Source organism: Ambystoma mexicanum, chromosome 8 (assembly GCF_040938575.1).
Source record: "Ambystoma mexicanum isolate Mex_15411 chromosome 8, UKY_AmexF1_1, whole genome shotgun sequence".
Taxonomy (NCBI): Eukaryota; Metazoa; Chordata; class Amphibia; order Caudata; family Ambystomatidae; genus Ambystoma; species Ambystoma mexicanum.
In genome coordinates, this window is record NC_090929.1 from 857,974,515 (window position 1) to 857,999,895 (window position 25,381).

At 45.6% G+C, this 25,381-nt stretch overlaps 1 protein-coding gene across 6 annotated transcripts in view; it reads left to right on the plus strand.

Moving 5' to 3' along the window:
- The window catches only part of LOC138472517 (protransforming growth factor alpha-like), a 528,662-nt gene extending 506,630 nt beyond the window's left edge, over window positions 1–22,032 (plus strand). For all 6 annotated transcript variants that reach the window (XM_069610741.1, XM_069610740.1, XM_069610742.1 and 3 more), the window contains 3 exons: window positions 616–765; window positions 1,995–2,062; window positions 21,508–22,032. In XM_069610741.1, the coding sequence (XP_069466842.1) occupies window positions 616–765; window positions 1,995–2,055 (211 nt within the window). In that variant the 3' untranslated portion in view covers window positions 2,056–2,062; window positions 21,508–22,032. The remainder of the gene's footprint in view (window positions 1–615; window positions 766–1,994; window positions 2,063–21,507) is intronic.
- The last annotated feature ends 3,349 nt before the right edge of the window (window positions 22,033–25,381 follow it).

Here is a 25,381-nt window from a genome sequence, read left to right on the forward strand (position 1 = left end):
CGTGTTAACATTGTTGAGTGCCTAACCCTGTCACAAGGGTCACACTTCGACGTATGTTCCAGTTGTACTTTTTTTTTTATTATTTTTTTTTTGCGGTGGAGGGGAGGAGCAGGGCATGACGGCACATTATTTTTTTCAAATGGATTTCATATATTTTGTTCTAGTCAAAGTACTTTTTCGAATGATTTAATCTTCCCTGCACCCCCATCCTTTAGGTCTGTTCTATTCCATTCTTTTTCCCTTGACCACTCTAAACAGAACACTGGGCTAAAAGTCCCTGAATGCAAAGAATAACTAGCCTACCATCACTGGAATGGAATGGGACTGGTTGGCATTTAAGGTATATGCACAGGAGTGAACTGCCTTAAAATTGATGGCCTAAACCAAAGTGCTGTGGTGGTTTCACCATGATCCTGCAAGTCACTTAAGTTTATTGCAGTCCTTAATTGAATTATTATGACCGTAAAACCTATTGCGGGCGGGGGAGGCCAATTTAAATTCACCTTCTCCTAATTTGGTCATCCGCTAATCAAAGCACTTGATTGTGTATAGAAACCTGCATACATGTTCTGATTTATCGTTGCTGACATGTTTCTTGCTTTTCTATTTCTCTAGCTGTTTCAAAGGCTATGTTGGTAGCAGGTGTGAGAGCATGGATCTTCTCCAGATCTTGTCAGAAAGCCCACATTCCATCATGGCAGTAGCCTTTGCAGTGACTATTTTGGTTGCTTTGTCCTTGATCATTAGTGTGGGGCTTAGTGTCTAGTAAGTACAAATAGCTTAATTTTCATTTCAATTTTTCATTTGCATAGAAGTTGGAATTTTGCTGAACTTGCATAGTGAACTCCAATATTGCTTCCCTGGTCCCTCCACCCAAGCAGAATAATGCACATGGACTGATTCAGTCGTGTTGTGCATTATTCCCGCTTTCGGGGCTTAGAGCTTTATCCCAACCTAACAATTGTTATGGATCGAGTTTTGTAGATAAGTGTGTTAGCATGGGTGTGTTTCTCGCTGGCGTCCACACATGCCCGAGCTCGGTCTCCTCCATGTACAAATAAAGAGAGGATTTGCTATGGAACAAACATTCTTTGATTGTAGGTTACTGTTCTACAGTGCGGGTGGATTTTACAAAAACACTGCAATGCGCTTGCACACTGGTGACCTATTTTGACAACTGATCTAAAATATGGCAACCAACAGCGTGAGAGTACATGGGAATTGTGGTTCTGTTAAATCGAGGCAAAGCATATTGCTCTTTTTGTTGGGCAGTGTAGTGCATAGTCCATTTGAGTGAGTAGTATTTATGAAATCTAATTTCCTCCTCGTATGGGCTGAGGGGAGGATTCCTCATTCCATGCAAACCGCCTCTTAACTGGACAGTATATGGAGAATTTTAGTTTGGTACAACCTGCAGGTATCAACAAAATGTGACTAGCGTTAGCTCTACATACTATCACTCTTCAGTAACCATTGTGCAAGCGCATTACATCTGCGGTACTTGGACTTCTGGCAACCGAAAGGAACCTTCAAATCCTGAATGTACGTTTTTAACAGTCTGCCGTATGTACATAAAAAATTACCCTAAAATAATATCTTTAATTGGGGTTTAAACTGCTTTTAGAACAAATGGTGAACTCGATTTAGATTTAATATCCACTACGAATGACTTTGAAAGTGGGAGGAAAACATTTTTGACCTTTTTGGTTCTTAGTGAAGTGAGGTCCATTTAATGTACCAATTCAATTGATACTGTGGGCACTCCATAGCTCAGTGCTCTGGATGTTGTTCAGAGAAAGTACAAGAGCTTTCATTCAAGTTTACCATCATCTGCCATTTTTTATTGGCATTGTGGCCTGGAGTGGTCGGGTAACCTTTTGACTAAACTAAAGTAGTCAAAACGCTTGTGTGCTAGTATCTCACGTTGTTCTTTTTGTGATATTGGCTGTATGATAATCTGACCATATCCTTATTCATGCTTCTTTCCTTTTCAGTTTCTGCAAACAAAAGAGGACTATGAGCCAGCTAACTCTTCTGGATAACACTGATGTCTAAGAACCAGGTTGGTTTCCTACACTTGTTCCTACACTTCCAATAACTGATAATCCCTGACTGTTCTAAGTGCATGTGTTGGATATGGCATGCACGCTTCGAGAATGTAACTCAGTGCAGTTTGTCAGTTCTGTGCACCCATGAAAAAAATGACAATCACCCCAAATACAGTGTGCCCCAACCTCTTTCTAATTTTTTATCTTGTAAACCTCCTTTTGAAAGGTGCTTTGTGAACTTTGCTCGTACGCAGCGACCTGTAATTCAACAAGATTGAGATGCAGAATTTGCATAGTATAATAGGGAGGGTCACCATTGTTTGTTTTGCCCCAAAAACCGAAGGCTGTTTTGGATATGGTCTGCAACTATTCCATGTGTAAACAGTTCACATGTGGCATGAAGCTGCAACTGTAAGTCTGCGTTCAAGATGGCCTTGTGTGCTTAGCAGACTTTCTTGATGAGGTTAATGGCTACACACTTATTACTTCTCAACCTGCTAAAACTCCCCACTCGGAAACTTATTCCTGCCACCAGTCCTTTATTCAGTTGCTCCGTTATGACACGATTTAAGGGAGTCAAAATGTCACCATAGTCTCTACCTGTGCAATTTCCCAGGCCTTCTCGCTGTTTGGAAGCTCTTGACAATTGAAATACCATATAGCGGTGAAGGTGGTGTGTGTTTGTGTGTGGGGGTGGGGGGGGGGTGGCAGAGTAGGGTGGATACCCCACCTAGGCGGCGGGGATCCCCATGAGATTATAAAGACATTGTGCTTTTTCCTTGGATATCTTGCCCTACTCGTTATTAAAACTGCTGACCAATGTAGGCTTCAACTTAAAAATCCCATTGGGCATCACTCGGTCCTATAAAATCAGTCATTGGCTGCCATTCCCGTCACTCACTAATTGATTGGCTTACCAGGTTATCAAAGGTCCCAGGTGCAGTAGAGTCCCGTGAAGGGAGGAATTGGCATCCACAGCCCAAGCTGGCTCCCTAAGAGAATGCATTGGTCTTGTGACTGGTCTAATGAAGACTCTGCATTACAGTTCTCCTGCATTGGATCATTCATGTATTTGCATGCTCTTGAAATATTCAGTCTTCGAGCTGAGAATCCTCATTAGCATTAATGCAGTTTACCTTTACATTTTTCTTAAACTGCTTGTCACTTTTGAGTAGTCATTTTGAGTCGGACTGCCCACATTCAATTAGACGGGTCTCTTTAGCTCCACCCCTGGTGGCCATCTTCAGATGTTTTACTGCATGTTGTGTTGGGAGTCCTCAAATTCTCTCTGCTAGGCGTCTATTTTTGCAAATGTTTCTTACAAGTCTTCGAAGTTTGCTGCTGCATTGCTTCTCAAATACAGCAGTAAGGCTTCGGCCCATTCCAATGCCCGCGGAGTTCCAACCGTCCATCTGAGGCCTTCAAAAGTCTGTTTAAAATACAGACACGAGAAGGAAGAGCCTGTTGAAGGCCTGCTCGACATGCAACCTGAAAAAACTTTAGATGGAGGATCTTCACAAAGTATCTTTATCGTCTGTGCCTGAACCACGACTTGAACAACGGTACTATCTACCAGTCGTTCTCATCCAAGACCCACAAGGACCACCACCACAGTTTAGTGGCCTGGTTGGATGAAGTTGCCGGGGCCACTGACTCTATCCGTAGTTATTCCTTTGCCAGGTACAGGAGACGCCTAGAGCATACTCCCACTTCATAGAGGTTGAGGTCCCATAAGGAATCTTCCCAGGGAAAGAAGGCAAAAGAAGACTGATCACATGCTCAGGATGCCTTCTCGTCGACTGGCTTGAACTTCTTCACTTATGCCTACAGTCCCTTGTTGACCACTTCAGCGTTGAATACCTTCAGCAGCTTCATCGTCCAAGCAGCCTTCAGAAAACCAACATTCATGCACGACTAAAGTTGCTTTGTCGATGACCTACAGTCGACCAAGATCCTTGTTGACCAAGTCCTCTTCGACCACCATCCCTTTGAGAACTCCATCCACCTTGTTGACCAAGACATCTAAGCCGACTGTAAAACTGGTTACTTCTGTCCTGTTGACCCTTTGTCGACTACTAAATTGTTGTACATGTCTAAATCTGCAATAACTTAATTACCAAGAAGTACACTGTCACCAAGCATGTCTGCTTCGTCAACACAGATTCAAAGGCTCCTTATCCCCACGTTCCCGAAGGGGGTTGCTGTGGACAGAGATGTCTGATCTTCCCAGTGCTACTCTTGCTCAGCCACTGTTTTCACTGGCTCCTTATGCACTGCTTACAGTCCTCTGTCCATCCATGGCCCCTCCTGTGCAGCTGCCACAGCAGGGTGCTGATTCAGACATGGATGTGCTAGAGGTGGTATCCTCCGAGGATGAGTAGCAACCTGTTGCAGACATGTTACCGCCTACTCCACCAAAACAAAGCCTACCTCAACCTTCTCCAGTGGCACCTGTCCCAATGGTCATGGCCCTGAGCCTCCACAGGCCCCTGCGCTGTTAAGCTCCAGAGATGTCGAAAGCTATCCTGTCCACACTAGTGCTCCAACAACGGTTTCCTGCTCCACCCTTTCCTTCTCCAGCACAACCCCATGGGTTCCCTGCGAGGAAAGGCCTTGTTCCGGCAAGTGAAGGCCAGGTTAATCCTCCCTTACTGAAAGTCAACCTCACAGATATGGACACAGATGACTATCCAAAAGATGGTTCTCCAGGCATAATTAGAATTGGTTATTTATAACCCGCTTAATACCCAGAGGGTTCTAAGTGCAGACCCAGGGAATCGAACCTGTTGCCCCGCGTCATCTTGCTTCAAAGACTCGTGTGTTGCCCCTCAGCGATCCTCCTGAGACAGGCATGCACTATACAGACCAGTTTTAGGATGTGGTGCCAGGTGACGGTGAGCAAGCAGACCTTGCTCTGAGAGACTTGCTTCCCAACGAGATTGGCTCCTTTCACGCCCTCATGCCAGCGACAAAGCTGTTCTTCTACTGATTCCTTTGTCAGCGGCGGGAATCTGCTAGGAAATCAATGGTGGCAATTCCAGTACTGGGATATTTGGGAGGATGGCCTTCTAGTAATGAAACCCATTTTTGGTGCCCCCTCAAGCAGGATAGCTTTGAGGGGGGGGAAAAAGGTCCCAAATTCTCCACCTAAATGCCTTTGCATACAGCCTTGCCCATACTGTGGTCTCTGCAGCTGCCCATAAGCGTTCTGCCAGTCCTTCCTCTCCCTGTATGGTGCCTCCAGACAAAGAGGACAATCAGCTAGACGCTTTTGGGAAGAGGGTCATCTCTATAACCGCGATGACATCGAAGAGTTTAACTTGCTCGAAATTCTCTCGCTCTAAGACCGTGAACTATGGTTCAAGCGGGGGTCGATAATGGACTTCCTTCAAGCAAGCCGACAAACTGTATGAAGCGCTTGAAGGACAAGTGGCATCAGACAATGCCATTTCTTTTGCTGTGGACTTTGCAGATACTGGTTTCCACCAGATCAGTAATGCAGCAGTATTATACCGCATGGGTTGGTTTAACGCCACCAACTTCCGACCTGACGTCCAGTCGAAGGTGGTCCATATGCCTTTTTGACAGCATCATCCCCTTTGGAAAGAAGGTTGATGATAACCCGCAAGCTATTAAGGCTTACATTGAAATGGCCTGTTCCCTGGGCACTCTGCAACAGCACTGCCAGTTCTTTTGCTACAGCAAAGTGTGGTTCTCACAGACTTTGAGGGACTACAGATCCTCCTACTGTCCACAAACAACCCGCACTGGCACCATTCAAGAGGGATATAAAGGAAGATCTCAATCTTGTAGGGGGAACCAGCAATGATACAGAGCTTCCTGAGCAAAGTTCCAAAGCATTTTCTTGTATTTGGGGCTAACCTGTATTTGAGGTGCGCTCAGGTTAAAATAAATTTGGATACTAGGTGGAAGGTAAAGATGGATAGCTGCAGACTCCTGGTAGCAGAGACTCTGCCCCGTCCCCTAAATTAAGCTGTGAAATAATTTGCCTCCCAGAGTATTGAGCTTCTCCTAAATATTCTGATTCACTATTATAATACACTTTCATTATACAATTTTCAAATTATGATTAGTCCAGGTTTATTAGATGCGCCCAGCCGACACACGTTTCCCCCACTGGTCGTTCCTTAGGCTTTAAATTTGTGCTTTCAGACTGTAAATAAAATTTTAGGACAAAGTCCCCATCATTAACAATGATTTTGTGTTCAATTACAGTGAACATTGAATAATAAACCAATGATTCCTCAAAACAAATGGATACAAAAAGTTCACATGATTTTTTCCAGAGGAGAAATCCGCAATAGTGAATCAGAATATATAGGATAAGCGCAATACTCTGGGTGGCAATAATTTCACAAGTGCCAAAGCAGGCCTGACATGCCACTTTTTCGCCCTCCTCCACTTTGACTCCCCAGTAGGTGGGCGGCTACCAAACTGTCTCACAGTGGAGAGACATCACCACCGACAAATGGGTGCTGTCGATCAATCACCCTGGTGTTCATGTGAAAACGTCTTGCATGCCTGTTGTCTTATGTGTGGTAAAACAACAATCCTTGCTTCTCCAGGATGTACGGTCCTTTGTAAAGAAAGGGGGGTTCCAAGTTGTACCACTACACCTCCAGAGCGCCTGAGTCTACTCCAGATACTTTCTGGTACTTAAAAAATCAGGACAGATGACTCGTACTTGACCTTGGGAGAATCAACAAATTCCTCAAGTCTCAAAGTTCTGCATGGTAACACTACAACATATCCTGGACCAGCTGGAAGAAGGGGATTGATTGATATTTTATTTTTATCGCGCTCGTACACAAGATGTCCTCTCCTCTTTAGACGTAGAGGATGCTTACTTTCAGATCCCTTCATGGGGGTGCAGGCGTTTCCTCTGTTCATGTCCAAGGACGACATTACCAGTTCACGGCCCTGCCCTTCGGTTTGAAGCCGCCACCAAGAGTGTTCACAAAATGCCTAGCTCCAGTTGCGGGCCCACCTTCATTGTTCAGGTGTTCACGTTTATCTGGGCGACTGGTTGGTGCATGCCCCATCTCGACCAATCGCTGCCCAACACACTGAGAATATCATCTCTGGGGTTATCAGTGAACTTTGCAAAGTCTTCCTTAAATCCTGCTCAAAACTCGCTCTACTTGGGCTCGCCACTCTTCAGAATGCAGGTTGAAGACTCTGCTGAACAAGCTCCACCAGTTGTTGAGGCGGCAAATCGAATCTGCTCTTCCTCAAGTCGCTCCTGGGAATGATGTCCTTCTGCATCCCATTGATGCCTCACTGCTGGTTGCAAATGAGGCCACTGCAAGAGTTCCTAGATGCCTGTTGGAAACAAATGGGTAGAGAAGCTTCACCTCGCACTCTCATTCCACCATGCTATCCAATTGAGTCGTCATCTCAACCACTGAGGGAGCCCCTTTTTGTCTCCCGGTGAATCGGATCAGGGACCACGGGTGCCTCACTGGAAGGGTGGAGAGCCCACACCAGAGAATTCCACGCCAGAGGGCTGTGGTTACCTGAGGAAAATGGCCTTCACAACAATGTCCTGGTGTTGTGGGCAGGGTTCTGGGCACTGACGGTTTTCTAACCTCAGTTGCATAACCAGGTGGTGTGCATCTTCATGGACAACACCACCACCATGTTCTATATCCGCAAGCAGGGTGGGACCCACTCTCTGGTTCTCTCTGAAGAGGTGTAGGCGCTGTGGAAATGGGGACTGGCCCACATTTCTGATTCCTTTCCACCTGCCAGGAATCCAGAATATGATCACAGATTCACTCAGCAGGGAACTGAGGTTCTATCACGAATGGGAACTTCACCAAAGCCAAGTCCTCCATCTCTTCTAGTCAGGGAGTCCAGAGTTCGACTTGTTTGCTACAGCGGCCAACAAAAAATGTCAAGTTTGCGAAACAGTTTCACCAGGACGGGAGCCTGGGGGTTTCTCGGGAGGATAGCTCAGCAGCAACTTTCTCGCCTTGGAAGCAAGACGACACGAAGCAACACAGGTTTGATCCCTGGGTCCGCGCTTAAAACCTCTGGGTATTAAGCGTGTTATAAATAACCTATCATATCATTCCAATGAAAAGGACTGTTCCTGTGCTCTTTTCCCCCCCCCCCCCATCCCCCCACCTCCCCAAATCTCTCTGCATCCTTGAGCTGTCGGTACACTCAAATGGAGCCTCTGCACAATGATACTTGTTGCCCCAGCAAATTTGGTATTCAGACCTGCTTCACCTTTCGGTGGAGCACTGCATCCGATTACCCTTGCTTCCCCACCTACTCTTCAGAGACTGCGTGTCAGTAATACACTAAGACCCAGCATCCCTCAACTTGATAGACTGGCTCCTGCAGCCCCAGAGTTTGGAAACTTTCTGCTACCGCCCAAATACACAAAAATCCTGGCCAGGGCAAGAGCGGCATCTTCTCGTTCTGGCTACAGAAGCAAGTGGAGCCGCTTTACCATGTGGTGTGCAACACCTAAATACATTCCACGTTCAGGCTGCACAAGTCTTCTGATGCCTCCTATTGCTAGCGGAAGCCGGTCTGGCACACTCATCTATCAAGGTGCATTTAATAGCAACTTTATGCTACACACCTACTTCAGGTCAACCTTCCTTGTGGTTGCATGAATTGGTGAAGAAGTTCCTCAAGGGACTCTTTTTGTGTCTTTGCCCCTGTTCGAGCACCAGCTCAAGTGGGAGCTCAATGTGATCCTTTCAAGACTAATGGGCCCCCTTTTCCCGATTCTTTACAGAGCCTCCTTGAAATCTCTCTCATGGAAGACTGCATTCCTAGTTGCCATCACTTCGGCCAGACTGGTGGGAGAACTGCAGGCCCTTTCCTGCAAAACCTCCCTTCGAAGGGATTGTGTCCTCCGACGTATTCCTCATCTTAGATATCTCCTTCCAGCTCTGCTGGCCTCGGAAAATATTTCTCTAGAGGGCGCTGCGCGTCGACGTCCTCCGAGTCGATGTCCCCCGACAGCCGCCGTATCGACGTCGTACGTCATCCTGCCCATAAAGGCCGCGCGCAGCGTCCGTTGCTCAGTTCCGTTTTTCCGCGCTTACTCAGTGCCTCGGAATACCGTTGCTCAGTTTTTTTGTCAGGATTTAATCTATTTACCTCGAGTTATTCGATCCGTACTCGATGGCTGCTTCTTCGGAACCGACAACTCCTCGATCCGGCTTCAAAAAATGCCGAGATTGTGGGAAAAAGATGTCGCTGACTAACCCTCAGAGTTTGTCTGTGGTGTTTGTGACCTGAACACCATTGTTCGGAGTGCGAGGACTGTATGTCCATGACAGCTAAGGCCCTGAAGGAGCGTAGGGGGAAGCTGGAGAAAGGTAAGACTTTTAAAGCTTCTTCTTCGTCGACGAAGTCGAGACATTCGTCTCCTCGTCACCATTCGCATTCCAGGTCTCGGAGTGGGTCCCATCACTCCTCGAAATCGAAGCACTCGAAGAGGAGACGTCGAAGATCCCCTTCTCCGTCTTCCTCTTCCTCTGTTTCACCAAAAAGAATCCCTTGCCCCACGAAACATAGTTCCCGGGCTGAATGGGAGGAATTCCGCAAAAATATGATGAGCGTCTTCGAGAAAGCGGCCTCGACCCCCTCGAAGACTGCTGAGAGCGATGCTCTGGTCGAAAGACCTGAAGGTCAAAAACGCCGCGAGTCGCAGTACCCGGCGAAGGAAACCTCTCGAGCGCGTCTCGAACCCTTGAGTAGGTCTATGACCTCCAAACCTTCCTCGAAGGTTCCGTCGACGAAGGTTCCGTCGACGCCGAGGTCGGTGTCTTCGACGCCGTTGTCGAAGGGACCTTCGACACACGGGTCTGTCGACTCGATGCCAGCTTCGACACAGGCGTCGACGCCAAGAAAAGTCACGGTCACGACACACCCAATGACTATCCCCAGGTCCTCGATGTCGATGGCTTCGAGATTGTCGAGTAGAATCCCAATTCTGTCGAGGTCATCGAGGCCTCTGCCTTTGTTTTCGACGCCACGCCCGAAGCCTTCGGCGTCGACGACATCGACGTTTTCGAGGCCGATTATGACAAGTTCGGCACCCTCTGCCTTGGAAATGGGATTTACACCCTTTATGAGTTCAGAACAATTGAGAACTATGTCCTCTATTATGGAAGAGGGTGAATTGTCTGAACAGGATGACACATTTGAGTTGCAGGGACCTGTAACCCCAATTAGAGAGGAAATTTCCTCTGAAGAACGCAGGTTAAAGGATCTTCATGATTCCTTACATGAGGCAAGTGGGTTAGACACTTCCCCTGAGGTGGAGTTTGCTAGGCCAGACCCGGGTGAGCATGCTGAAACCCCCTATAGAGCCTTAATGGCCAGGATCACAGAGTTTATGGGGTGGTCTGCACCCTCACAATCTTTCCAACAAGATGACCTTACGGATATTCTTGGCAAGGGCCCACAGGAGGACCCTGTGGTGCCTTTTCATAAAGCTCTTCAGAGGAAGATTATGACGAACTGGGAAACCCCAGATGTCGTCCCGGCAGTAAATAAAAAACTGTCTACAAAATATAGGGTATCCTCTACAGACCCGGAGTTTTTGTCAAAACACCCATCCCCAGAAAGTCTGGTGGTACAGGCAGCATCTTCTACCGATGTCAAGACAGCTTATCCTACCGTCCCACAGGACAGGGACGATAAAAAATATGATGCTATGGCAAAGAAAGTTTTTTCGGCATGTAGCATGGCGTTAAAATCTGTTAATGCTACTTGCACCCTTGCTAGATTCAGCCATACACTTTGGGAGTGTGCTTCTACAGCGGCTGACTGCATCCCGGAGGGAGTAGAAAGGGAGGCATTCCTGAATATCATACAGGACGGCAAAGACGCGATGTGCGAATCCCTCCAGACGGGCATTGATTCGGCTGACAGTATCAGCAGAGCAATGGCGGCAAGTACAACAACCAGGAGATTCGCTTGGTTGAGAGTCTGGTTTTGCCCCAGATGTGCAAGCCAGGCTCTTGAACATGCCATTCGATGGCTCTTCTTTGTTCGGGGAAAAAGGCGGATGACAGTTTAGAGAAACTGCAAACTTCAAAAGCAGCAGCAAAATCCCTAGGCGCTGCAATCCGTCAGACACCTTTTCGTCCCACAGGAACCTCGGCGAGGGGCAAGTCCTTTCGCTTCTACTCCGCATTCGGAAGAGGTAGAGGACGTCCAGCTCAAAGGGGACAAAGAAGAACTACCCGAGGTGGACGGGGTAGATATTGAAAAGCCGCAGCAACAGCAGGTGCCTCTTTACCATCGGCATCCGCATCAGCCGCTCCAAAACCACTCTGAGGACTTCCCTCACAGGACACCTGTAGGAGGCAGTTTGACTCAACATCTGGCGGAATGGCAGGCTATCACGTCAGATGCTTGGGCATTGGAAACAGTTGCCCAAGGTTACTGCCTGCCTCTCCTACGCATACCTCAGTCATCCACCGGGGATCAGCTCTCAGAAAGCTCCAGATCCGCTCCTCTTGCAGGAAATTTTCGACCTGCTAGAGAAAGGTGCCATAGAACCGGTACCTGTAGCGGAGAGGAACAAGGGCTGGTACTCCCCTTACTTTCTCATTCCAAAGAAAGACGGAGGACTGAGACCCTTCTTGGACTTGCGAGAATTGAACAAATTCCTCAGAAAAGACAAATTCAAGATGGTCACTCTTTCTCAGATTCTCCAGGCCCTTCAGTTCCAGGACTGGTAGGTATCTCTGGACCTTCAGGATGCTTATTTCCATGTGCCTATCCAACTCAAACACAGGAAATACCTGAGGTTCGCAATTGGCAACTCTCACTATCAATTTCGAGTGCTGCCATTTGGGCTGACCTCCATTTGGGTCTTCATCAAGTTAATGTCGGTAGTGGCGGCAAGTCTAAGGAGGGAAGGGATTCACGTCTAACCCTACCTGGACGATTGGTTGATCAGGGCTGTCTCTTCAGAACAAGCTCAGATCCAGATAAATCACGTGTGCCACTCCCTTCACAGACTGGGCTTCTCCCTCAATTCTCAATTTAAAGAAGTCACAAATGATACCATCACAGAGACTCCAATTCATAGGAGCGATCCTGGACACTTCCCTGGGAAAAGCCTCGCCACCAGAGGTGAGGGCTCAAGATATTCTACAGATGGTTACCAAGTTCCAAGATGCCCAATGTCTCCCAGCCTTCGACTTTTTGAGGTTGCTAGGCCTCATGGCATCCTGCATTTTCCTAGTGCCAGAGGCTCGCCTGAGAATGAGATTCCTCCAGTGGGCACTGAGGACTCAGTGGTCACAATTCTCAGGGAGAATGACAGATCTTCTTCAGGTTCCCGACAGGGTGGCTCGAGACCTTCAGTGGTGGGCCTGTCAGGAGAACATTCTGAAAGGAGAACAGTTTTGGCAACTGTTCGCCACCAGCGTCAACAGGAAATGCGATTTGTTCTGCTCAAGGGAATTTCCCCCGAGAGTAGCTCTGGGAGACGCGTTCATAGTGGACTGGGAGTTTCCGCTTCTGTACGCGTTCCCACCGGTCCCTGTCATTCCTCAAATGATCAGGAGGTTGAGAAGATTCCGGAGAACCATGATACTAATTGCCCCGGATTGGGCCAGGAGAACGTGGTACCCGGACCTTCTAGAGTTGTCCATCTGCCCTCCAATTCGACTTCCACTCAGAGAGAACCTACTCTCACAGAAGGGAGGTCAGGTTCTCCATCCAGACATCAAAACCCTCAACCTTCACGCTTGGCTTCTGAAAGGTTGAGGTACAAGGATTGGGACCTCCCTGAGGATGTTATGGAGGTGTTGCTTTCGGCAAGGAGGCCAGCAACAAAGTCTTTATACCGCTGCCGTTGGAACAGATTTTGCAGCTGGTGTAGAGAACAGAATATCGACCCTTTTTCATGTGGTACACCAATGGTTTTGTCCTTCCTTCTATATTTGGCGAATTCAGGCCTTCAAGTTGGCACCATTAAGGGCTATCTCGCAGCGCTATCCATCTTTAAGCGCACTGCGGAAGAACCATCCTATTTCAAGTTACCCTTGGTAATACAGTTTCTAAAGGGGTTAACCAATGTTTATCCCCCAAGACCATTCCAAGTTCCACTATGGGATTTAAACTTAGTACTAACTTTCCTGATGGGCACACCTTTCGAACCACTCCATTCTTGTTCGCTAAGGTTCCTTACCCTTAAAACTGTTTTATTAATAGCACTTACATCTGCTATAAGGGTGAGCGAATTACAAGCTCTTTCTTGTAAACCCCCTCACACAATATTTCACAAAGACAAAGTTGTCCTGCAAGTGAAGCCTAATTTCCTCCCAAAGGTGGTTTCTGAATTCCATATCACTCAGAAGATTACCCTACCATCTTTCTATCCTCATCCGGGGAAAGAGGAAGAGAGGTTACACAGGCTAGACCCTAGAAGGGCTTTAAGTTTTTACATCAGTAGACTAGCCAGGATAAGACAGGCAGACCAGCTGTTTGTAGGTTACACAGGTCACAAGCTGGGATTACCAATAACTAAGCAGACCATTTCCAGATGGATCATTCTAGCCATTCTGGAATGTTATAAACTGGTAGGGAAAGAGCCCCCTCAAAACCTTAGGGCCCATTCGACCAGAGGTATTGCAGCTTCTTCGGCCCTCAAAAGAGGCGTGCCGGTTAAAGACATCTGTGCGGCCGCTACATGGTCGTCTGTCCATACCTTTACGCGATTTTACAATTTGGATTCCTCCTCCAGTCAAGAGACTAGGTTTGGAAGGGCTGTACTGCATTCTATTCATCAATAGAAGACAGCGTGAAGTCAGTACTCCCTCCTCCAATAATCGAATACTGCTATGGGAGCCTATCTAAGATGAGGAATATGTCGGAGGACACAATCCCTTCGAAGAACAAGTTACTTCTTACCTTGTAACGTTCTTTCGACGGGATGTTCCTCAGACGTATTCCTCATCGACCCTCCCATCCATCCCCGCAGTTCTACTTCCCTTGTTGTTGCAGCTTACGCTCCTTCAGGGTGATTAGTCTAGTCCAAAAGTATTATTGTGGGCTACAAAACGGAACTGAGCAACGGACGCTGCGCGCGGCCTTTATAGGCAGGATGACGTACGACGTCGATATGGCGGCTGTCGAGGGACATCGACTCAGAGGACGTCGACGCGCCCTCTAGAGAAAAATTTTCCGAGGCCAGCAGAGCTGGAAGGAGATATCTAAGATGAGGAATACGTCGGAGGAACATCCCGTCGAAAGAATGTTACAAGGTAAGAAGTAACTTGTTCTTCTTGCCAGTCTAGGTGGTTATGCGTATGGACACTTCCTTCATGCTGAAGGTCCCCTCTGCGTTCGACCTTAATGAACTGGTAATTCCACTTGTTTTCTTTCGTCTCCTGCAGAGCGATCTGTCGCCCAAGCCCTTAAAGGCATGGTCTAGTAAAAATGTTTGTCCCTACGGGTTGGCCATGTTTTTTTAAGCCTAAGTGGCTCGATTTTAGAAAACTTTCCTATGGACCTTACCCGAGTTTTCGTCCATTAAACGCACGCGAAAACAAGCACCAGGGAGCTGCCATTTTCTGATAATCCTAACTTTTCCCCGATCGCCCTGGCTGACCTGCTTTTGCGGCACAAAATCAATTCCCCCGCCCCTGAGCCTGACATTATCAAAACATTCATATTCCCTGCCTCTCTCCGTGACGTTACTGTGCTGCGTAGGCAAACGCGCCCAGTCGTCTTCTACGCGACTCCACACAGAACCCGGAAACCAACACAGACCATCTCACAACACAGCGCGCCACAATTCGGAATATGAAACTGTACTTTAAAATCAAACGGCAACACGGTACATTTGGTAAAGTACATTTATTTAACATTAAATGTTTAGAGAATATTCAGCAATTACCATATGAACTCCGAAAGCCATTTATTTTATTTTATCTGTATCCGCCATGGTACACAGGGTGTTGCTTTTCGTTAAAAGAAGCACTTTGGAAGCACGGTGAACCGCAAGGCTGTTCCATCAACTAGGCACTAGTCCATTGTAAAGGTTGATATGTTGCTTCTAGCCACTAGTACAGCGTAAGGGCATGTGGGCCCTAGGCGATCGTCCCATAAAATTGTCAGTGTGCTCCAGTTGTTCACACGAAGCTGCAGGTGTCTACTGTAAAAGCCATCTGCTGGTGTCTCAAACCGATGGCAGTAGCAGAAGGGGAGCAAATACCTGTTATGAAAACAAAACAATTAGAATTAGTCTCGCCAGCCGATCTTCATTAATATTACTTATTTTATTTATTACAGCCGCTCAGAAACTATTTGCTTGCAAGGATAGTTCAATGGAGTATGTTCGGCTCTAAAATCAATGCGAAAAGTAACGAAATAAATCGAGGCCAACACACAATGATAAACGACAGTCTACATGCGTGAGGAATTATATGATATGGCATTTGTAACGCGCCTATACTCAAGTGTTTCTAGGCGTGACGAGGCAGGTGGGGAACAAGGGCAGACAGACAACGATCCTACTAGGCCAGGTGTCTTTCTGATCGCGCATGGGGAAGTGCTGTACATGGTTAGTTGAATACAAATTAAATAATAGGGCCAGCTGGTGGCAAGTGCAAGGTAAATGCCGGGAAAAGGGGCTGAAGGATACAGAGACAGTCCCGTACTGCAGGTAGGCAGTGCAGGGAAAAGTGGCTGGGCCAAGGACCGAGATCGGTGAGACCAGTGGACCTGCATGCCCATGTGCCCACTACGAACACGTTTTACTTGCTTTTCCTAGCTCTTCATTCATTTATTCATGCATCCATTCATTAAATCTTCATTCCGGTATAAAAGCGTGTAAAGATTTACTTACATTATATTTAAAATTTCCATTGTGTCTCTTCGTAATGCAGTCTGTAAAACGGACCGTGCTCTTGACAACTATTTTTTGTATACTGAACTAAAATGAAACTCGGTCTAGTTTCTGAATTTTCTGCCTTATCGTCTCTTACGTTATTGCGCACCCCCTTCAAATGTAGTTCTTTCGGCATGGTCCCTGTCTCAAGGTCAAAAAACAACAGACCCTTATACTTCCAGTGCGACTTGTGGGCCTCATCTGGGCGCTGTCCTTCGCATTCTTTATTTGCAACATCACGTAGTATAGGCATCTGTGAGAACTTGAAGTTTAGAATCCGTCTATGTAGTGCGCCTCAATGTGCAAATGCGAACTGGCTTCTCTCCCAAATGCCACGGCCCGCTTTGGCTGGCGCGTTTTAAGTGCCCCAATTTTGTCCCCGTTGTCTGCGAGCTTTGCAGCCCAAATTGAGACATTTAATTTTTGGCGGAAGGTCAGGGAAAGTATAAAGTACCACAGGAGTTGAGTTAAAAGTGAGATTTATTGTTTGTGTGTTTGTTTTATTATTTGCAATACGCAAGCCTCCCCTCCGTTAACAGTGCGCAGCATTTACATTTACATGAGATGAGACATGAGAAGAATATATACATACACATATGTGAGGTGAATAGAGAATTCAAAGATGACACCCAGCTTGTTCGCCACCCATGATGGTGAAGGTAGGGGTTAGGTTTACAGGTACAATGTACAATAACATTTATTTACAAAAAGACAATCGTATTGCAATTATTTAAACCGGGATTTGTACTTCACAATCAGCTGTGCTTCGGGTGGGCATGGCACAGTCGCAATGTTCGGTGGCAATGGATCACTGCTCTGCACAGAAACGTCCAAAATTCCATATCTGTGCTTCTCTAACACAGCAACAATAAGGCCTTTCACAAAGTCAAACTGCATTTCATCATAGACTGGTTTGATCACCCATTGCTTACTTCGTTTTGAAAACACCTTAGTGTAGCGAGGCATCCTTACTTTACCCCTGTGATATTTAGATTTTCCTTGATTCTGTTGAAGAACATCTAGAAATGTTGTAGATGTGGCGGACGCTTCAGCATCTCCCTGAAAGACAGTACTTGCATTAGTATGGATAACACTAATTATAACTGAAAACAAACACCAGTGGACGATAACTAAGGTGTATATCAATTGGAAAGCACTAACCAAACATTCGGTAAAATGATTACACGATAAAATAAAAATATTACTTGACATCCATAAAACAAGTCTGTAGCGGATTAGCCTAGTAAGATTACCTGATACGTGCTAGAAGTGGTTGATAACTGCGACCACGTCAAGGATGTAGAATGTTCTTGCTTCAGATTCAAGGGATAGTCAAGAAGTTGTAAAGTTAAATTAATGATTGATAATGAAATGCCAATATTAAAAATAGCCATAGCCATGTAAGGCGACGGAATACTTGTAAAATGCTCAATACAGCAGTTCCCTGTTCCCATATATATACATTGCGTTTGTGGGTTATGAAATCGAAAAAGAATATATTGGTAAATGTCATTATTCAAAAAAATATACTCATATCAATATCGAAATTATTACAAGGGATAGAACACCTACAATATCAATTAATCCGTTCGGATACCTACACACTACCGCAAGGCCTAAAGCTAAATCCGGACACTTGACTCACCGGTGGCGGAATGTGGACGAATAGAGTGGGAATAGCGTTTTCGAGCAATTTCCGTGTCGTTCGCCGTTTATTGTTCTTTGTTACCCAAGATGTTGTGTACATGTCCAAGGAAAAGTGCCGCAATGTCTGACCCATTCTCTTATTCGATCAACAGTTTTCGGGAATACATGCATTTTAGTGCCTTCAGATTTCGTATGGGTCTTCGAAGGGCAACCGCTAATCGAACAGGCAGGCATTGTTGATAAATCTGAAAAGTAAATATCGACATTATTATACAATCTTCAAGAATAAAGATTTGATACAAAAGTAAATGAATCATACAATGATCAATGCAAGGTTTGTTTTGGTCGCAGGAACTATACCAGTTAATTATGTGCGGCTTAGTATTTGCATAAGTTGCAGAAATGTATAAATGATGTGACTAAAAACTTAACATGTGACTCATCCCTTGGATGTTCTGTATTGCACGAGAAGGAAACATGCTTACATTATACACTGGACCCCCAAAGGGTGCAATTCGATAACAATAGACACAGATGAAAATAAATAGATCTATTGATAGCATAGCAATGGAAACTCAAGTCAATAGCAATGAGACCAATGAACCTAGCACTATTGTGTACTCAACTCGCAAATAGATAGAAATTTAAAAATCTGCGAAATATGACTAGGATACATGGCCTTACCTTGACCAACAAACAGTTGGATTCAGCAAGCAGAGGAGTATGTTGCATGAGAATAGGTGGGTGGCCACAGGTAGCACACTGATGGGTTTGCTCTAAGCGGTCACAGAAGTTCACGGATAGCACAACGACGAGCAGATTAGCGTAGAGCTCAGTGGTTGCCAGGTAACACGTTCAGGAGTTGACTTGCAAAGCACAAAGATGTTCTCATGAGACATATCAAGTGGTTTATAAAGTATTAGAAACAGGGGTGTGTTTGTGAATGAATGAAGTATGTATGTCGTGGTTTTAGGGGGGCGGCCTGCTTCAAGGGGAGGCCTGGCTGGAGACACGGGGTCTGAGGAGGCCATGTGACCGATGGCCCCTTGGCGTGGGATAACTTTTGAAGTGTACATGTAGTTTGGCACCTTGGCCTTTCGCGCCCCTGACAGCCCCCCATGCCAGCGCGCATCCACTGGTGCGAACCGCCTTTATATCAATATATAGTATATCGTCTTTAAATCAATGATAGTATATCGTTGCTTATCAATAACAAATGCCACATACCGGAGATTCTTGTGAGCACAGACCCACACTTCAACCGGTGTATTATAGTGGTCAAGACCAAAGGCCTGTATAATCCAATGGTAATTGTTAGTATAGACATATTTGTGACTTTTATAGAGACATAACCCACTGAAAGACTTTGAACAAGTGTTATTTAGTGCATGCATTATCGAGAATATGTTATGTTAGCTTAGATAGATAGTGACCACCCTGCTTCACAGCGACCAGACCTTCACCCATTCGGAGCACAGATGTCTGACGTCCATCCTTGAATGTAGACGCACTTGATTCATTTAAGAAATCGAAACAACCGTTAAAATATATGTGGTGTTTTATTTTGTATCTTATTTTGATGACACAAAAATACAAGACTTTAAACATTGTACAGTTCAGGTTGCAGCACAGCGAGAGAAAATCCCCTGTACTGACCGCTGTCCCTCGGGAACGTTTCTCTAATGGCACGAACGGCACAGGCGGGTATCACTCTTCGAACGCGGTGCCCAAGCCTCCCGTGGAGCCACCATGTAAAGGAACGATAGGCCACCAGCCTGTACCACCTGTGAAAAGGAATGAAACAAACTGTTTTTAAATGACCAAGATAAGTTTAATAAACGTTTGTTGTCAATGACAATTCTTGTAACTAATGGCATTCTGCACGGACAAATGCTATCTAGACAATGCACACTATTGAACGACTTACATGCGTTACAATGATATGTAGATGTAATTTTGGATATAGAAGAAGAACATGAAATAGGAGTGGCATGACAAGCAGAGTATACTTACTCGTTACTCGGATTACGAGGACGAACAGTTGCGCGAAGTTCGTGCATAAGCACCATCATTATTCTCAACACAGCCCGTGTGAGGCAGGCTGCCCTGAAGTCTGGCAGCTCAGTGATGCATTGCGGTCGTGGCTCGCCTTCCGAAATGTAGGCCAGGCATCCCGAGTTTTCTCGGCAGCAGCAGATCTCGTCCTCAGTTGGCATTAGCTCGCACCGATTGCATGTGCACCAGGTGGAGACGCCGTCCATTCGACTAGGCCCATGCTCTTCATCTGTTGATTCGTCCTGCCAACTGCCGTCCGAATCCCCATCGTTTTCGCGTGCTTCCCTTTCCAGTAGTTCCTCCTCGGTATACTCGGGCTCGTACATGTAGGGCATTATTGTAGCCATTGTGTGTTAAACAAACTAAAATAATTTATAGCGGTGGTACTGGTATCTGTTCACACGGGCTACAAGCGGCGAAGGTAGCTGACCAGAGCACTGAAACGAGTCACAGAATACTCAAAGTAACACAGAGAGAGGAATGGAATCGAAAATCTGCTGCTGTGTGTTGTGAAACGGTCTGTTTATACTTATTGAGGAAAGAGGCGTCCTGCCATTTCCATGGCGACACGTCATTAGCTGAAGCGCAGCGAATGTTGACACAAGACGTGCTTTGGCGTTGGGAAATGGGCGGGACGAGTCTGCTGATGACAGGCTCAGGGGCGGGGGAATTGATTTAGTGCCGCAAAAGCAGGTCAGTCAGGGCGATGGGGGAAAAGATAGGATTATCAGAAAATGGCAGCTCCCTGGTGCTTGTTTTCGCTTGCGTTTAATGGACGAAAACTCGGGTAAGGTCCATAGGAAAGTTTTCTAAAATCGAGCCACTTAGGCTTAAAAAAACATGGCCGACCCGTAGGGACAAACATTTTTACTAGACCATGCCTTTAAGTGCTATCTGGTTTGAACTAAGGAGTTACAAAATGTGTTAACGGTTTGTTGCCTTTGGATCTCTTGGCAAAGGTAACGCCCTTTCAAAGTCTTTCATTACGAGATGGCTGTTGACGTGCATTTCCCACTGCCATCGTCTAGCCTAGAGGCCCCTTACAGGAAGACCAACATCACACTCCACAAGAGCTGTGGCTTCTATGATGTTACTGTTCGGTATTCCCCTGCTCAACATCTGCATAGCAGCCACGTGGAGGTCTGTCCATAGCTTCACAATGTTCTACTGCGCTGATGGGGATTCCAGGGAGGAGTCCCAAACTGGCCAGGCAGTACTTCACAAACTGTTCGCATGAGGTGAGCATTCCAGAGATGAGTTGGTTAATTCTGATCAGCTGTGCCTCTGCCTGTTTTTGGGGTTGCCTATATGTGCTGCTGTATAAAGCATGTGAATCCTTGAAAGAACCAATGCTGGAGAAAGAATACGTTACTTACCTGTAAATCCTATTCTCCAGCATTTGTATATTTCATGCATTCACATGCGACCCTCTCTCGCTCTTCTTGGTTCCTACTGCCACATTGCATGTGCTACAAAATCTGAAGATGGCCACCAGGGGTGGAGCTAAGGGGATCTGTCTAATTGGCTGATGGCAGTATGACCCAAAATGACTTGAATAGAGCACTACAGTGACAAGCAGTTTAACATTAAAGCAGTTTACCCTTAAACTTTTTAAAGAGGATTCCCAGCCTGAGAACTGGGAATAATGAAGAGCATGTGAATCCATGAGAGCTACCAATGTTGAACAGGTGTTACAGGTAACTTATTCGTACTTTGGTTCTGAATTTCGTTTTTATTTTAATTAACATTGAATTCGTTATTAAACTTGTACTTGCCATCTTTGTAACTAAAGTTTATAGATGTGATAAATGTAGTCTAGCTGCTTACATTTTTTTTCTTCTTCCCTTTCCTCAGAACTGATGTAGATGGCATTCCCCCTTCTCTATTCACCATGGGAGCGAGGAGAGTGCCTTATTGCACGACTCTATATACTACTTTTAAAGTGTCTTTAAATTGAACATTGCACTATTTTATAAGATTTTATTTGATGGGATGCAGGCATACCTCGCACTAAGGTGGAAGCAATGAGAATGGAGCATGGATAGCTGGAGTCGTGTTAAGCTCAAGAGAAATGACGTCTACAGAAACCTGCAGCAAGCCTCTCAGGACTAGGTTTCCTGCGGTGCCTTTTTCGAACCGTTTGCGCTTAATTTAAAGGCTAGTTTAAAAAAGTAACACTTCCTTGTTAAAACCTGCAACTGCATTCTGCTCTGTCTAGTGAATGACCACGTCTTTGAGGGGGCTGTTAACCTGCTTGATCTGTTGTCCACCTATTTAATAACCACCTAAAATGGATGTCGTGCTGCAGCTCATGGTTGAAATCGTTTTATCTGAATTTGATTGTATGAATATTTATTGAATAAATGGTATTTTATTACATTGGTGCTCGATAGATGTATTTATTCTTTCAGTGCAATGTACCGACGAAGACCAAACCTATTCCGGATGTCTATAAAGTACACTTATACACGCATACATACATCTGTCACTCCCATTGTAGTGCAATATGAGCAGGGGGGTCTGTGTCTCTGTGTGGTGGAAACGTAATTGTCTGAATTTTTGGCTGTAACTATAATTTCTACCTATAATTACTATGGACTACCCAGGAAATGTTGGAAAATCATCCCAGTTTACTGTACTTGATGAATAAGCTTAACTAGACCATTTGTAATATTGCTTTAGTAACATCAAACTGCTGAATCTTGTTTGGTTTACTAGTCCTCATCTGGATACATGGGAGGTTTTTGAATAAAAAACGTAATTTTTTTTTTTAGGGAGAATGGGTTAGGAGAGGGCTAATATGGCTGAGGTCATCTCATTGTACGTTTTGATTAAATAGAATATGGTTGATTTTTAACACTAATTAAAATGGATCAAATTATACATCTAGTGATGCCAATGAGCTAGTTTAATTGATACATTTGCATCGTTCTTAGTAGCTGTTAGACGATGCAGAGTGGCACACCTCAGACCTGTGCCCAATGACCACATTAAACTGTCCCTGTAGATACATAGATAGGTAACTATCTTCTACATAGATTCCATCAAAGGAGTCGGAGTGGCCGCTAGTAGAAAGAAACTGAACAGAGAAATAAACACTGGGGTTGAAGGCTGGCAATCTAAAAATAAAATGGTGCACTCCTTGTCCTAGCACTGACTCCATAGACCAGGATTGTAGGGGTGTGTAGGCGGGAGGCTTGCGGGAGCTGTTTACAACATAAAATAGTGCTGGAATCCCACTTTCCCTCGCACGCCCTGTACAACCCAAAAAGAAATAGCTGACGGAGAACGTGCTGGAAAGCCTTGCCATGAATCCTTGCAGCTATCATGACTGACAACCTTCTCTGCCATGTTACAGGAGTAGGGGATAAAACATTCAGTAATGTGATTAGTTGCCAGTGGCATAAACCATACACCATTTTCTCAGGCATTCTCAAGATTTGTGGGAGTTACTCGCCATTTCACAGCATGCACTATATTTTGCTCGAACATATTCTGGCAATGTTCAATTGTGGCTAACCTTGGTCTATGCTGAAGAACTGGTTACAAAATGAAAGCAGTGGAACTTTGGTAAGTGACAAGGCACGGCACGCACCTGGGGGTCTACCATCAATAGAAAGAAAAACAACCAATCAAGCTTCCCGTTTGTTTAACTTTCACTAATCTTGCCCGACCTTTATTGGAAGTGACTCATACCATGTTTAATGGATTGTTTGGGTTATCTTCTCAAACTAACATGAAAAACATTGCTGCAAAAAGAAAAATGCACTCAACACCTCGCCTAATGTGCTGTAGGTGGAGAACTCGACATTAACTGGGGTTTACTTGTACCCAATCTGACCCCTCGTTGGGACCATATTCATGCATGGTTCATATATAAAATAACCACATCTACCACAACAATTTCAGTGTGTGAATTATAACATTTTTATATATATTCTTTTTTAGTGCTCTGAATAATAAAACAATCAACTAAAAAGACAGTATATTCAGAATTGGATTGTAACTCAAAAAATCGATTACAGCATGAACATATATGGAGAAAGGTGCAAAAAAATCTTCTTTCATCATTTTTCAATCACATATTTACACATAGTGTGAAAAGGACAGAAGAAGACAAGAGAAATGTAAAAGGTGGAAACACTGAAAACCACAACCCAGTGCTTAAAAGGGGGGAAGAGCAGTAGAGGATAACCTCTAATGGGAAGAGAAAAAATAGTAATAAAATATAACCATAATATGGTCACAGTTCCATATATTCAAATTATGGAGAAAATCAGCAGTCCTAGAATTTTCTAGTTTTAAACATTTTTTTCCCCAGGACTTTTTTATGGGAAACCCCCACTGGGTTTGGGTTATCTTCTCAACTACTAATTTTAGCTGTTTTTTAATACTTTTTTTCTGGTATGACCGGCTATTAACCGAAACTGTGGTATCTTTCTTCTTTGCAGTCACCCTCTCCAACTCAGTACCAATGTATTCTGAGTATATAGTTGTCACTAAACGTCTTATGCGGATTTAACACAGGTTGCAAAAGTCATGATGTGTCACGATTCGGTATCCACGAAGACTATGAATACCTCCGTCCCCAAGCACCAGTCAGAGAGAGTTGACAAAGCACTCGCTGACCGGTTATTGGGGCCACAGGTGGCTGGAACGGAAGTGCTGGAGCCTCGGGTAGCTGTAAGGAAAACAAGAGGTGAAGTGCTAAGTACAAAACCCGGCAAAAGCCTGGCATTTCAGGATTTAAAGAACACCTACCTATGGAGTAGTTGAGGAAGGGCTTGAACTGTCTGAGGGTCTCCATGTAGGGAGGCCTCACCTCAAGAAGTCAGAGGTACCAGGAATGAGTGCCGTATCCAGCAGTTGCAGGGAAGCGGAAGAAGCCCTCAGGGTTTAAGGGCTGATGACATTGGAAATGCCCAGGCAGAAACTGAGGTCAGAAGGTAATCCAAGGTAAGCTGAGCAAGTTCTTAGGCAAATGAAATGCAGCCAAGTCATCGTAGCAAAATGGCGGGCGAACGCGCCTACGAAGGAGGCATGGCGGGCGCCGCCCCTTAGTGGGGGTTGCCCAGCCAGCCTACTCCCCCCCCCCCCTCCTCAGACACATCGGGGGTGGGGGGGTGGGAATATTGGCCAAAGAAAACCGCCCCCGGAAGAGGCTCTGAGTGGGGAGGAAGAGAGGCGGGGCAGGGAACCGAGGGAGAGGAAGGCCCTATAAAGGGGAGGGTCTGCAACAAACTCGTTCTCTATCCCTCGGTCACTGCCCCTGCCGGAGGACCCACTTTGTTTGATGTTTTCCTGTTGTTGGATCTTCGATTCCTGCTTTGGTTCCGTGTTGAGGGAGTTCGAGGTTTGAGCGAGAAAGGAGACGCGTTTCGAGTCGGGCAGACGAGTCGCAGTACTGTTAAGGAGTTAGGAGGTAACGAGAATGGGGAGGGCTGGGTTGTTAAAGCTCAAGTCGTTTAACAGGGGCGCAAGACGTGCTGCCTCCGTGCATCGGCAAAAGCTTCACTGTCGGCCCGTGGGTGTTTAGTGCACGTGCAGTTACAGGCCTGTAAATTGAGGGGGAACCCGATGCTGTGCGAGCGGGCATAATTTATAGCTGGCGACCGCTAACACGGGAAGATTAAAGTTAAGGGGGACGTGAGGACACATAGTGAATGGGCAAGTAGCAGCATCAGGGGTGAAACTAGTACAAAGACAAACGTCGGCTCGGCTGATTGCA